General features: G+C 58.7%; 1 protein-coding gene across 4 annotated transcripts; it reads left to right on the top strand.

The window, feature by feature from the left end:
• The first annotated feature begins 476 nt into the window (after positions 1-476).
• ALDH3B2 (aldehyde dehydrogenase 3 family member B2) lies at positions 477-9,149 on the top strand. Of its 4 annotated transcripts, XM_057728194.1 has the most exons (12): positions 478-743; positions 1,243-1,421; positions 3,958-4,117; positions 4,511-4,621; positions 4,807-4,927; positions 5,234-5,319; positions 5,421-5,502; positions 5,756-6,142; positions 6,813-6,979; positions 7,552-7,651; positions 7,905-8,085; positions 8,213-9,149. In XM_057728194.1, exons 4-12 carry the CDS (start codon positions 4,592-4,594, stop codon positions 8,286-8,288), a joined length of 1,230 nt encoding a protein of 409 aa, XP_057584177.1. In that variant the 5' UTR covers positions 478-743; positions 1,243-1,421; positions 3,958-4,117; positions 4,511-4,591; the 3' UTR covers positions 8,289-9,149. The 4 variants fall into 4 exon arrangements, with proteins under 4 accessions (XP_057584179.1, XP_057584177.1, XP_057584178.1 ...); XM_057728195.1 differs by lacking the exon at positions 1,243-1,421 and having other exon boundaries at positions 3,983-4,117; XM_057728193.1 differs by lacking the exon at positions 1,243-1,421 and having other exon boundaries at positions 480-743.
• Positions 9,150-14,770: the final 5,621 nt, after the last annotated feature.

The following is a 14,770-nucleotide window of genomic DNA, read 5'->3' as shown; positions in this document are numbered from 1 at the left end:
ACCATGATGATTAGGTGCAATTGTTACCTCAGGAGGCTCTGGGAGGTTAAGCAACTTGCCTAGGGTCACACAGTAAATCGAAAAAAAGGGGCAAAAAAGGAATGAGGTGTACCGCCCTGCAGCCATAGGTGCCCCAGCCTGTCCAGGTTCTCTCTGCAGCTCCCAGGGCCTCTCCCTCTGCCCCAAAGATGCCAGTTGGGCACATTAGGAGAGTGCAAATGAGGGAGCCCTGTGGATGGGAATAGGTGCATAGACATGAGGACCTGGTGCAGGGATCTGGGTGAGCTGAATTGCCCTGCCCACTGAGGGCATCCTGGAGGAGACTGCTAGGGTTCCACTGATATTTTCACCCTGTAACCTTATCTTTCTTCTTAGGCAACTTTCTGCCAGTGCCTCCCAGCAATCACAGAGCAGCCTGGAGTTGCCAGACCTGTTCTGGGGGCCAGCTGCTCCAGGTTGGGCGAGGCGGCTGCCAGAGGTGGAGATGTCGATGTATATATAAGTCAGGAGGAAGCCAGACCAAGTGGAGCTTCGGCTAGGTCATGCCAGGTGCCAGTCCACCGCCAGGCGTGGGCACGGGCCATCTGCTGGGAGGCTGAGGAGGCTCCTGGGAGGATTGGCAGTCTGCAGAGGTGGGTGTGAGACGGGCCAGGAGCAGAGTCAGCACACACATCTGGAGGCAGAATGTCAGGCAAAGAGGGCAAAGGTTTGGTAACGGATCCAGGATCGGAGCCCACACAAGGGTACGTGGGGTCCCGGTGAGGGCGGGCAGCACGGGGTCGGGGGAGAGGGATGGGATGTGGGGCCACAGAGCAAGGGGCCCATGGGCCTGAGGCCTGGCTCAGCACAGGGAGGTGGGTGCTGCCCTGCCCCAGCTGTGCACGTGGTCTCTGGTCAGTCATGCTGTCTCAGCCTCACTCCCCACTCCCCCACCCCCACCCCCAACCCCTGTGACACCTGGGAGCACCCTCGGAGGAGTCGTCCATCCCCCGCCTGTGCTGGCCTGGCCCCAGGGGTCGAGGAAGACCCTGTCCTCCCTCAAGAGGCTCCCCAGGCTTGGGGAGGAGGCGGCATGTGGACAGACAGGGGCCAGGCAGGTGTGACCGGGCTGTGTTCAGGATGTGCCAGGCAGCTGATGCGCCAGGCAGCTGGGACGGGGGAAGAGGGGCACTTCTTGGGAGGTTGTAGAAGCAGCACTCGCTGCGCATTTCTGATTCTGGAAGTATTGGATTCTCACTGTAGAAAATCTGGAAGCTACAGAAAAATGCTGAAAAGTCAATAAAAAGCACAGGGCACACACCGGTGCTGGTAGGGGAGGGGCTGTGGGGCCTCAGGAGCTGGGACTGAAGCCACCATGCAGCTGCTGTGAGGAGGGCAGATCAGATCGCCTGTCAGGGCCTCGAGTTCCTCATCCTTACAAGGTAATAAAAAGACCTTTGAGACTTAAATGAGGCCATGCACCTGAGCGCTGGGCCCCAGGGGCTAGTTCTGCTTCCCCTCCAGCCTGTGTTCTGCCCACAGAATAGATCCAGCTTCCTATGTGAAGGCCCTGTGAGGCCTCTGACCTGCCCAGCTGCATCTTGTTTCTCTAATTCTGCCCCCACAGGGCCTTTGCACATGCCAGCCCCTCTGTCCAGAAGCCTACCCTCTGCCCCTTTCCCACACAGAGAAGGCCGCTCATGGGGTCTCCAGCTGGCCTCTCCCAGGGCCTGCAGCACCAATTCATGTTTAGCACCAATTCATGTTTATAATTATCTTCCTTTCGGTGTCATTTTTTTTTTAAGATTTATTTATTTATGTATTTATTTTTGGCTCTGTTTGGTCTTCGTTGCTGCACAGGGGCTTTTTCTAGTTGCGGCAAGCAGGGGCTACTCTTTTGCGGTGCATGGGCTCTGGTGAGCGGGCTTCAGTAGTTGCAGCACGTGGGCTTAGTAGTTATGGCTCGCAGGCTTTGTTGTTCCATGGCTTGCAGGATCTTCCTGGACCAGGGATCAAACCCGTGTCTCTTGCATTGGCAAGTGGATTCTTAACCACTGTACCACCAGGGAAGTCCCTTGGTGTCACTATTGTTCCATGTCTAGTCTGTTGAGCTCCGCGCGGTCTGGCTAGGTCTGCCGTGGTCACCTCTGTGGCCTGGGTCCAGGCAGGGCCTGCCTGGTCAGCATCCCGGGGTCCCTAGGCAGCCCCACCTCAACAAGCACCTGGGACGGGGCACAGGAGCCCAGCTGTCCAGCTCCAGGCCCCTGGGGATGCATCTGACCTCAACCCCACCCGACCGTCTGCCTCCACATTTGATTGGGCAATGGTGGAGCTGGGCCTGGACAAGCTAAGTCTGAGGCTGCCCCAGGCACTCCAGGTGTACACAGGGAGGACACAGACAGTGACAGGGGAGAAAGGCAGGGAACCCCTGCCCTGCTTGCCTCACCTGGGAAAAATGTGATGGAGCTGGGGCCAGGGTGCCTAGACAGACCTCAGGACACCTGAGTGCCACAGTTCACCCCAGACTCTGGGCCTGGATTCGGGGCCGAGGCACTCAGCCCTAGAGAGGCTCCAGGGAGCCATGGGCGAGGTTAGAGCAGGGCTGATCCAACCAGGAACCTCAGGCAGGGAAAGCTGGGTGAGGCAGGTGGTGTTGGCACTGCAGGCAGAGCTTTGGGGCCGCCCTGGAACTGAAAGGCCTGAAGGGGAGCCACGCCACCTGGACTGAGGGTGGGCAGTGCCGGTGGCCAGAGTTGGGCCCAAAGCAGCCTCAGGCAGGCCTGGCTGCTCCAGGATGCGCTTGGGAAGAAATGACCCCCGGCCCTTCTTGGCTCGGAGCCTGGGCCTAGGACTGATTTCACTCTGCAATCTGGGGCAGGGGTCTAGGTGGGACCACCCCCAGGCCCCTCTGTGGGCGGGCACATCTTGGGTCCCCTTCCAGCCCAAGACATGGGGGACAAGTCTTTACTGAACACCTATTATGGGCCATGTCCTCCCCAGGCCGCTGGGTAGAGGGGAGGGGATGGACAGTGCTGGAATGGCGGCCTCACTGGCAGGGGAAGGGAGGGCGTATCTGCAGGTATTGCCCAGGAACATGCCCAGACTCTGTTCCTGTCTCCCCATATTCCTCAGCTGGGGTGGCCCCCTGAGCCAGGCACTGGTGCTTTTCCTGTTTTATTGTTCCTAAGAATAGTAACTGCAGTGGCCAGGCCTGTGCTGTGTGTGCCCACAGAGGAGTGCTGTCCCCACTTCCCAGATGAGAAGACTGAGGCCCAGAGAGGAGGAGGGGGAGGTGCCAATGGGGCCTCTGGCCTGCAGGGGGCCCAGTGGGGGTGTTGAGACCCATCTTACTCCACGGCCAACGCTCTGAGGCAGAGGCCCTGGGCTCAGGCCTGTGAGATGCTGCTGGACGCTGAGGATGGACGGCTGACGTCCACACACAACGAAAGAGACACACAGACAGAGACACACAGACAGACAGAGAGACGTGGAGGCACAGGCAACGGTGCAGTTTTGTGGCCCTAGTTGGGGAGCTCAGAGCCCTTTCTTGTTCAAGGTCCAGGCGGTTCCCCCAGAGGCCCTGCTGGGCTCCTCTCCACCCCCATGTCCCATCCCCCGCCACGTTCAGTCCCACTACGGCGTCAGGCCAAAGCCGGGGTGGGCTCCAGGCCACAGGCGGTCAGCTGCATTGCAGGCCTTCCCATGGACACCACCTCCCGCCCCAGCGCCCCCCTCTGCCCCGTGCTCCAAGACCCTGTTCCAGGACCACCTCCCCAGAGCACACAGAGACGTCCCTGTGCTCTGCGAATCTGTGGCACACCTGGCCTCAGTTTCCCTATCTGCCACCACAAAAGCTGAGGCAAGGAACCCTCCGGGTCCCTGTGGGGGAGTCCATGGGTCCCCGCGGGTGCAGGCAGGGGTGGTGGAGGGGGCCGTGGAGGCGGGGCCACCCCGGCCCACGCTGTCCCCACCCGGTAGGGACCCCTTCTTGGACACACTGCAGCGGCTGCGGGAGGCCTTCAGCTCGGGGCGCACGCGGCCGGCTGAGTTCCGGGCCGCCCAGCTGGAGGGCCTGAGCCGCTTCCTGCAAGAGAACAAGGAGCTTCTACAGGAGGCACTGGCCCAGGACCTGCACAAGGTGGGTGTGGGTGGGGAGAGCGGGAGCTGGCTGCGTCCCAGGTGCAGTCCTGTTTATTTAGCAGACTCTTCCCTGGCCTGCCATGCACGGCAGGGGCTCTACATCAACTCTGCAAACCTGTGAGGCAGGTTTCCCTGCTGGCCCGTGTCACCGATGGGGAAAGTGAGGCACGTGGGAGTTAAGTCACTTGCCCAGTTTCCCACAGCCAGGAAGTGGCAGAGCTGGGATGGGACCCCAGCACCCACGCGCCTCACTGCAGTTCCCAGGGGACCGGCTGTGCTGCCCCTGGAGATCGTCTCCATATCCACCCTGGGGACCCTTGGGGATCTCAAGCACTAGATGCCCCCCCGGACCCTGCCCAGGCCTGAGCCCCGAATCCCACCTCCACCACAGTCGGCCTTTGACGGGTTCGTGTCCGAGCTCCTCCTCTGCCAGAACGAAGTCGACCTGGCTCTGAGGAACCTGCACACCTGGATGAAGGACGAGCCAGCGGCCAGGAACCTGGTGAGCCTGCGGGCCGGGTGGGAGCAGCCCCAGGGAGGCTCGGCCCAGGCCCAGGGTGAGTCACTGACTTTCTTGGGATGTGTGTCTCCTTGTGGGGACTCCCCTGCGCAGGCAGCTCGAGGACTCTGGGGGTTGGGCTTTGGGGTGATCCTCAATGGGGCCTCACTGTCCGTCCCGCACCCCAGGTCACGCAGCTGGACTCGGCCTTCATCCGCAAGGAGCCCTTCGGCCTGGTGCTCATCATTGCCCCCTGGAACTACCCCCTGAACCTGACCCTGACGCCTCTGGTGGGCGCCCTTGCTGCAGGTGAGATGGAACCCCCCTCCCGCCCCCTGCCCAGTCCCCCAGCCTCGTGGCCTCACAGCCACCCACAGAGCCAGGGAGGAGGGGGAGCTGGCACCAGGTGGCTAAGACGGCCCGGTTCCCACCTGGCCCACCATCCCCGGGCTGTGTGGCCTGGGGGCCGGCACGGCACCTCTCCAAGCACCCCCCCCCCCCGAAGGTGGAGTGAGGCCGGCACCTGCTCTGCAGGTGTGAGGACGGAATGGAGAGGGGGAGTGGCTACAACTTGGCCCGCTCTCTCCCCCGGCCCCGCCCCGCCCCGCCCCGCAGGGAACTGCGTGGTGTTGAAGCCCTCGGAGATCAGCAAGAGCACTGAGAAGGTCCTGGCGGAGGTGTTGCCCCAATATCTGGACAAGGTAAGGGTGGGCCTGCCCCCTCAGTGCCTGCATCCCACACCCCCGCCCCTGCCAGTGGGAGGTCCTCAGTGTCCCCTGAGCCGTCCTTGCCCCCCTTGCAGAGCTGCTTCGCCGTGGTGCTGGGCGGGCCCGAGGAGACAGGGCAGCTGCTGGAGCACAAGTTCAACTACATCCTCTTCACGGGTGAGGGTGGCCCCGGCTGGTGTCCTGAGGGGAGAGGGACATAGGGGAACAGGATGGAGAAGGCGGTGGAGGGAGGAGGCGGTGGCCGGCTGTGGGGAGCATCCCAGATGGCAATTAACCTGGGCGGCGGGATCCTGGGGCAACAGGGCCGAGGGCAGATCCCAGTGGATGAGCTAGGGTGGGCCAGGAAGGTGGTGCCTGAACCATCTGGCCAAGGGCAGTTAAGGCTTGGGGTCAACTCTCATGTCCCCAGGGAGCCCCCGAGTCGGCAAGATCGTCATGGCAGCTGCCGCCAAGCACCTGACGCCCGTCACACTGGAGCTGGGGGGCAAGAACCCCTGCTATGTGGACGACAACTGCGACCCCCAGACCGTGGCCAACCGCGTGGCCTTCTTCCGCTATTTCAACACCGGCCAGACCTGCGTGGCCCCCGACTACGTCCTGTGCAGCCCCGAAATGCAGGCGCGGCTGCTGCCTGCCCTGCAGAGCGCCATCACCCGTTTCTATGGCGAAGACCCCCAGAGCTCCCCAGACCTGGGCCGCATCATCAACGAGAAGAATTTCCAGCGGCTCCGGGGCCTGCTGAGCTGTGGCCGCGTGGCCATCGGGGGCCAGAGTGATGAAAGCGATCGCTACATCGGTGAGTCCTGCCCTCCCTGCCTCTGTGCCCCGCCCCACCCCGCCCCAGCTAAGGTCCTTCCACACTGGGGGCCACAGCTGGACCCCAAGCCTGGGCCTGGCCTGAAACCTCAGGCTCAGAGGCTCCCCCGACCCCACGGCTAGAGCCTAGCCTGGTGCATGGCTCTGGTGCCACGATTCTGTGACACTCGTGTCCACGTTGCGTGTCGGAGCCTGTGACCCCATGACGCCACCCTCTGGCCCAGCTTCTCCAAGCTCAGACCCCAGAGATCTAGGGCTCAGGTTCCAAACTTCAGCCCCACCATCCGCTGCTCTGTGGGGCACGACGCCAGGTGCTGTGAGCCCACGATTCCCGGTTCTGAGCTCCAACAGCCCGTCCTGAGCGTCCCCTATGCTGTGAACAAAGCGGCCCCGGTCTCCTGGGCCGAACGGCTCAGAGGGCGCCACTGCTGCTGCCCAACGGGGTCTGCGATCCGGTCACCCTCTGACTGCACGACCAAGGCTGAGTGGTTCTCTGGGCCCCACAGGCCCCGGTCAGGCTGGGGAGCCCCTCACGGTCACTTCCCCAGGGGCTGCAGGGAGATTATCTTCCCTCGAACATCCCTGAGCCGTGGTCCCTGCCTGCCCGAGGCCCCAGCCCTGGGGCTGAGCCGTCCCCTGTGCCCGGGCAGCCCCCACGGTGCTGGTGGACGTGCAGGAGACGGAGCCAGTGATGCAGGAGGAGATCTTCGGGCCCATCCTGCCGATCGTGAACGTGAGGAGCCTGGACGAGGCCATCGCCTTCATCACCCGCCGGGAGAAGCCCCTGGCCCTGTACGCCTTCTCCAACAGCAGCCAGGTGGGGCTGCACAGAGGCAGGGGAACAGAGGCGCCCAGAAGAGCGAGACTGGTCACCTCCCCTTTCCCAGTCCACTTACGAGGGTTGGGGCAGCAGGTGCCCCCAGCATGGCTATCACCCAGGCCACTGGAGGATGGCTCTCTGAGCACAGGTGCCTGGCACAGATGGGGGGCAGCCCCAAGAACCTGCCAACATGTGGCTGGCCAGCTGTCTGCCCTGGCCTGGGCAGCCTCCGCCCAGATGAGGAGGTGCCCTTTCTATCTGGCCTGCCCAGGCCCTCTTTTCCTAAATCGTGCAAAAGTTCTGTACGGGCCAGCAGAGTCCCTGAAGGCGGACGGGGCAGAGCAAAGGTGGGCCCCAGTAGGCAGAGCCAGGCTGGCCGCCTTGGAGCCTGTGCACGGCTGCTGCACATGACCCTCACTGCCACTTCTCACGGCCACCAGCTCCCCTCTGTGAGCTCAGAGGGGCAACACTCACTCAGTAGAGGATGGAGAGAGGGGAGGCTCCTCTGCTCCCCGTGGAATGACGAGGCGACCCTCCACCCCCCACCCCGGCCTCCCTCCTCCCTCCAGGTAGTGAACCAGATGCTGGCCCAGACCAGCAGCGGCACCTTCAGCGGAAACGACGGCTTTACCTTCATGACTCTGCCGTCCCTGCCACTAGGGGGAGTCGGTGAGCCCTGCCTGCCTTCACTCTCCAGCCCCCACTCCCAGGGAAGCCCCAGTTGGCACCCCAGACCAGGAAGGTCCAGTTTTGCCTTCACTCACTGTTGAGCCAGGCCCCGGGGCCTCTCAAGGCCTCAGTTTCCCTATTTGCAAAATGGTTCTTAGAATGGCCTGCCTTTCCCCAAGCTCCCTTCTGGGCGGTGGGCTCCTGCGGAGGGTGGGCTACACGGCCTCAGGCCCTTGCTTCCGTGCCCATGCAGGCAACAGTGGGATGGGAAGATACCACGGCAAGTTCTCCTTTGACACCTTCAGCCATCACCGCGCCTGCCTGCTCTCCTACTCGGGCTTGGAGAAACTCAAGGACATCCGCTACCCGCCCTATTCTGCCTACAAAGAGCAGCTGCTCAGCTGGGCCTTGGGCAGCCAGAGCTGCACCCTTCTGTGAGTGCCCTGCCCACCCCCATGCCCCGTCCCCACGGCCCCTATGTCCTGCTGCTGCTCGGGTACTCAGTGGCCCCCAAAAGGCGGGTGTCCTGTGCAGGAAGACAAAAATTCTTTGTCTGAACAGACCCCCAGCTGGGCAGGACCTCTGGGCCACTGGACCAGCCCCTTTCAGGGCCAAAGTCTCCTCTGCAGCCTCCTGACAGATTTGTTGACCCTTCGCTTGAACGTATCTGGTGGCAGAGAACTCACCCCCAAGTTTGAGCAGTTCTGGTGACTACAAAGAATTCTCTCATGTCAGATCTATAAACTGGCTCCCCAAATACAGAGTGATTTCTAACAGCTCCAGTCACACCTGACCCGAAGTGATCTGATCTTGAACCCAGATCTGGCCAATCAGTGGTGTCTACCTGAAGTGTGTTATTTACAAAGACTCTGAGGATGTATGCGGAATCTATAGGGAGGAGTGCAATGGTTGATTACCGATGTCTGCTATGGGCACAGGATGGGGTTGTGCACACACTGGCCTCATCTGTCATTCCTGCTCTAATCTCCTAGAAGGAGGTCAGGGTGGGCAGGATCTAAATCTGGTCTCTTCACGTGCACACCAGTGTTCATTGCAGCACTATTTACAATAGCCAGGACATGGAAGCAACCTAAATGTCCATCAACAGATGAATGGATAAAGAAGATAGGGTACACATATACAATGGACTATTACTCAGCTGTAAAAAGGAACGAAATTGGGACATTTGTAGAGACATGGATGGACGTAGAGACTGTCATACAGAGTGAAGTGAGTCAGAAAGAAAAACAAATATCGTATATTAACACATATATGAGGAATACAGAAAAATGGTACAAATTAACCGGTTTGCAAAGCAGAAATAGAGACACAGATGTAGAGACAAAACATATGGACACCAAGTGGAGAAAGTGGGGGGTGGGGGTGGGGGAATGAATTAGGAGATTGGGATTGCCATATATACATTACTAATAAGAAAAAAATATCAAATTGTACACTTTAAATATATGCAGTTTATTGTATGTCAATTGTATCTCAATAAATGTTCTTAAAGAAAAAAAAAAGAAGAAAAAAACCAAATCTGGTCTCTTCATCTGACACACGGGAAGACAGGTTTAGAGTCAGGATAGAGCTGAGCTGAGTTTATACAGTAAAGCAGGGCAGAGCTCCGTGGCAGTGGGATTTGTGGTCTCGTGCCCCCCATCTGGCTCACACAGCACCCTACCCGTCCCTGCAGCATCTCCATCACCTGGAAAGCTTCAGTTTGCATCACTCCACGGCCATGTTGTTACTAGGTGCCTGTGGGCAAGTCCCTTAACTTCTCTGAGCCTCTGTTTCCTTATCTTGTAGATTGGGGTTCCCACCTGCCTCTTACAGTTGGTGGGAGTATTAAAGGGGATTATATGTGTCTGGGGCCCGGGGGCCCCATTCTGGGACACATTGGAGTCCAGACTCTTGTGTAAGTTAAGCCAGCACTGGGCAGAGGCCCTGGCCGCAGAGGTGCCCCTGGCCACACCTCCCAGAGCCTCCCCGGGCTCTGTCACCGTCACAGGTTTGCTGCTGTCCCGAGGCTTGGGGGTGGCCCCAGGGTCCCCAGGGCTCAGGGCTCAGCTTCAGCCACAGAAGCTGGTTGCGCTGTGGGAACAGGCCACAGTCCAGAGTGGCTCTTTAAAAAAAACAACAATATGGGGCGCGTGCACCTCCTACCCCCACCCCAGGACTCCAGGCCAGCAGGAAGGAGTGGGCAGGGTGGTCCCCAGGGGCATAAAGGAAGAGCTGTGATGAGGGTGCTGTGAAAGGCTGACAGGAGGGGGTGAGCAGGGGCCAAAGGGGGGTCAGAGTCTGGTCAGGGTGGTGGAGGGTCAGGGAGGGGCTCCAAACCACTGGACAGGGACTTCCCTGGTTGTCCGGTGGTTAAGACTCCACGCTTCCCCTGCAGGGCGCGTGGGTTCGATCCCTGGTTGGGGAACTAAGATCCTGCATGCCACGGTGTGGCCAAAAAGAAAAAAAAAAGAAAAGAAAAGGCAACAACAACAGCAACACCAAAAAAAAAAAAAACCAAAACCACTGGACAGTGGCCCTGGGGTGTGACTCCCAGGCCTTGTGGCTTTCCTGAGCCAAGACTTATAATTCTGTGGGTTGGTTCAGGTTCTGACCCCTCTCTGAGCCTCCGTTTCCCCAACTGCAGTGAAGGAGTTGGACCTTTGGTTACTCACACGCTGCCTCTGCCCTCTGTCAGGCCAGGGTCTGCTGTGCCTGTGTCTGTTCTCCACGCTGGCACCTGCCCCTTTGCTCCCTCACTCCTCACAGCTGCCCGGACCCAGGAGGGAGCCTCACTCCCATTTCACAGGCAGGTGGCAAGGCCCAGAGGGCACACTGACTCCCCAAGTCACACAGCCAGTGGGGGAGGGGTGTCAGAGCCATTGGGAGCTGGGGGCCCCCTCTACCTCCTGGGGCTCAGAGGTGCGATTCAGCAGGCCCACGTCCAGACTGTTCTCAGTGCTGTGGCACGCACACACGTTGGTACACGCAGAACAGACGTGAATACACAGGTCCTCAGACACGCAGACACCAGCGCACACGTGCATGAGCTTGCACGTTCAGTTGGGCCTGGGGGCTGCTGTTCCTGGGAGCTCTTGCCCCGGCTACCAGACACCCTTCCACTCTGTAAACATCTTCTGAGGGTGTGGAGCAAAGGGAAGCCACCTACGCTATTTGTGGGAAAATAAATCAGTGCAGGCACTATGAAGAACAGTATGGAGGTTCCTTAAAGAAACTAAAAACAGAGTTACCATATGATCCGGCAATCCCACTCCTGGGCATATGCCTGGAGAAAACTAATTCAAAAAGATACGTGCACCCCAATGTTCATAGGGTACTATTTACAATAGCCAAGACATAGAAGCAACCTAAATGTCCAAAGACAGATGAATGGATACGGAAGATGTGGTATATATGTACAATAGAATATTACTCAGCCATAAAAAGAATGAAATAATGCCATTTGCAGCAACATGAATGGACCTAGAGATTATTATACTAAGTGAAGTAAGTCAAAGACAAATATCACTTATATGTGGAATCTAAAAAATAGTACAAATGAACTTATTTACAAAACAGAAGCAGACTCATAGACATAGAAAACGAATTTATGGTTACCAAAGGGAAAGTGGGGGAGGGATAAATTAGGAGTATGGGATTAACATATATACACCACCATTTATAAAAGAGATAAAACAACAAGATCCTACTGTACAGCACAGGGAACTATATTCAATATCTTGTAATAACCTATAAAGGAAGAGATTCAAAAAAAGAATATATATGTGTGTGTGTGTGTCTATATATATATACATATATATATAGTAAATCAACTATACTTCAATTTTATTTTTATAACTTTTTAATGTTCTTTTTAAAATATTTATTATTTATTTTCTTCTTTTTTCGGGGGGGTGCTGTGTTGAGTCCTTGTTGCTGCGTGCGGGCTTTCTTTAGTTGCAGAGAGCAGGGTCTACTCTTTGTTGCAGTGCGTGGGCTTCTCATTTTGGTGGCTTCTTGCTGCGGAACACGGGCTCTAGGTGCGCGGGCTTCAGTAGTTGCAGCAAGTGGGCTCAGTAGTTGTGTCCCTCAGGCTCTAGAGTGCAAGCTCAGTAGTTGTGGTACACGGGCTTAGTTGCTCTGCAGCATGTGGTATCTTCCCAGACCAGGGCTCAAACCTGTGTTCCCTGCATTGGCAAGCGGATTCTTAACCACTGCGCCACCCGGGGAAGTCCCTATACTTCAATTTTTAAAATATATTAAAAAAAAAAAATACATGTATGCAAACACCTTCTGAGACAGGGAAGCTGGGCCCCAGCCAAGGGACATGAAACTTTCCAGGATCCCCTAATGCTGTCCTCCCAAGAGCTGGGGGCCCAACACCTCCTGGCAGGAAGCATTCTGGTCCCCCCCACCCCCAAATAGCCCTTCTTTCCTTCCCAAGATGCCCAGAAGTGAGTGAGTTTCAGCAGAATCCCGGCAGCCTGGGCGGGCCTCTCAAAGACTGCGGCTTCAGGCTCATAAATCTGGGCCTTGAGGCCCCTACCCTGAGCGAAGCAGGGAGCAGGGACCCGGAGGCAGGGAGACACTCTCACCCTCTGACTCGCTCCATCACCACCGGCCAGGGAATGGGCCCAGTCACGCAGTCTCCTAGAGCCCAGGTCCAGCCCTGTGAAACGGGACGAATGATAGCTACTCTCCCTCTGCAGGCCTCCAGGGCCATTGCCCATGAAGATTCAGTGACCCTAATGGAGGTCTCTGCCCTCCCTATGCCGAGGCTCCCAGGGGTCCAGATCCCTGGAGGGAGCTATTGGAGAACCCCGCCCCCTTGGTGACCCAGCCTCACACTTCACCCACTACCCCAGCCACCCTACCGAGGGACCAGCTGCCCTGACAGGCCCCACAGTCCCCACCATCAGGAGTGGAAGGCAAGAGAGCGGGAAAGCAGAGGGTGAGCCCAGCCCTCACGATGAGCTGTGTGTGATCTGAGCAGCTGCAGTGAGGGCCGGCCTGGAGGGAGCCCCAGCTGCTGCTCCTGGCTCTGGAGCAGGGCTGAGACCTCCTGGGAGGACTCAGTCTAGTCGTGGAGAAGGCCTGGGGCCCCAGCGCTGGCACACAATAGGCTCTGCTGACCCGATGGTCACTGCCCAACAGCGCCTCTCTCCTCAGGCACCACTGGACTGCCCTCAGCTCTTCCCTGACAGCTGAGCCCAGGAAAGGACAGGACTTGGGGCTGGGTGCAGGAAACTTGGTCTTCATCCCCCACCCCCAACCCCCAATCCCTTGAGAGCAGCAGGGGGAGGGTGGGCTCAGATTGGATGCCCTCAGGTTTCAACTCCAGTTCTGCCTCTAGTGCCCTGGGTACCCTTGCGCATCCTGTCTGAGCCTCAGTTTCCACATCTATAAAATGGATCTGACGGTCATGTCCAAAACAAAGCAAACTGAATCATTTGAGGTATAACCTGCCCCTGAAAATGATAAAAAATGATGAAATATTTGAAATTTTGTTTAAAGCATTAAGGATCTATAAACCTAGGACCGCCACAGCTCAAAAGCCCTTTAGGGTAAGGGTGACCCAGGAGTGATCCCAGCCCTCTAGGGGCTGCAGGGACAGAAGCATGTTGCTGAAGGGATGGAGGGTGGGGGATATTTCACATCTGGGTGGCCACGAAGGCACACACCTCAGTAGGCAACTTGCAGGGCCTGGTCTGGGGGTGACCCACAGCTCAGCCAGTGGCGGATTCCAGGCCTGCCCGCCCTTGGCTGGACACCTGGGCAATGAACAGCCCGCACTTGGCAGCCCTCTGGGGCTCTCTCTGGGGGAGCCATCATCATCCCAGGCTTTAAAGAGTCCCTGCAAGCAATTTCCCAAGGCCTTGTGCAGCTCCCCAGCCGGAGCCCCACCTGGCCCCGGGAGACAGGGATGTTCCGATTCCCAAAGGAGGGACTGAGAGCAAGGGCAGGAGGCTGGCTGCAGGACCTGGACTCAATGGACCACGGCAGCAGCAAGCAACGGTGTGAGGTAGAGCCAGGTGGGGAGACCCCAGCACTCCTGACCTCTTGGTGGACCTCAGCCCACACCCCCCACTCCTGTCCCTGCCCTCCACCAACTCAGCACACACACTTCCTGCCCAGGGATCTCCTGGCCTATAAATAAATACCCATCAGTGCAGGAGGTGCACACGCCAGCCCCGGAGGCCCAGGAAGCTGAGACCTGCATTGACAGGTAACCACCCCTTCCCTAAGGCCCCTGCTCCAGCTCAGAGACCTTCACAGCGCCATGGCTGCACCCTGGAAGGCACCCACAACGTTTATGCCATGCACCTGTGCCCACCTGCAGGTGGCCCTGGCCTTCCAGAGTACACAGCAGGGAAGGATGTGGAAGGAGGCAGAGGGGACGGTGAGGGTGACTCCCCTGCCCAGCCGCTCTCTCCTGGGCTTCAGTCCCCAAGGTCTGCCACCTGCTGGTACTCTCGGCCCTATGGTCCCTCTTTCTCCCCCGTCCCCACAGGACGGCAGAGGGAAGTGGATGCTCCCTCCATGCTCTCCCCCCTCACCCCACATGCCTCAGTTTCCCCTCCCGGGTAGCCTGGGGCCCTAACCCATCCCTCCAGCTACAGATCCCTGAGCTGCCCTAAAGGGTCTTCCTGCACCAGTGGCCGGGAGAGGAGAGGTACAGCGCCCACTCAGGGTCCAAGAACAGAGTGGGTAGGCAGTGACTTCAGAAGTGGGCAGGGCCTGGAGGGGTGGGGCCAGATGATGGGCGGGGTCGGGGGGCGCCTAAGGTCTGGAGCGCCCCCCTCTCTGGGGCGTAGCCTGACCCCTCCCCTCTCAGTCCTCAGCCCTAGAGCTGGGCCACGGCCTCAGGATGAGAGCCCTGGTGGCTGCAGCTCTGGACTTCGCCGCACTGTTCAAGAGACCCTCTGGGACTTGCTGGGAAACTGAGGCCCAGAGAGAAGAGGGCCTGGCCCAGGGACCAAGGAGCCAGGCTCCCCACCGCCCACTCCACCCTGGGCCAAGCTGATGGACCCAGCCTCCTGCACAGCCACGGCCTTTCCTGCCTTTGAGATGGAAGCGTATGGAACCAAGAACAGTGTGGACTTCCCGCGCACCGGGACC

This window comes from Hippopotamus amphibius, chromosome 3 (genome assembly GCF_030028045.1).
Source record: "Hippopotamus amphibius kiboko isolate mHipAmp2 chromosome 3, mHipAmp2.hap2, whole genome shotgun sequence".
In the NCBI taxonomy this organism is placed as follows: Eukaryota; Metazoa; Chordata; class Mammalia; order Artiodactyla; family Hippopotamidae; genus Hippopotamus; species Hippopotamus amphibius.
The sequence above is the reverse complement of the archived record's forward strand: the minus strand, read 5'-3'. Positions and strand labels throughout refer to the sequence as shown.

Excerpts from the sequence above, each read along its gene's own strand:
- ALDH3B2 (XM_057728193.1), top strand. The coding sequence starts at position 685 with ATGTCAGGCAAAGAGGGCAAAGGTTTGGTAACGGATCCAGGATCGGAG. Across the intron at positions 5,503-5,755 it reads CAACTACATCCTCTTCACGG|GGAGCCCCCGAGTCGGCAAG; the intron begins GTGAGGGTGGCC and ends TCATGTCCCCAG. Across the intron at positions 7,652-7,904 it reads CCTGCCACTAGGGGGAGTCG|GCAACAGTGGGATGGGAAGA; the intron begins GTGAGCCCTGCC and ends GTGCCCATGCAG.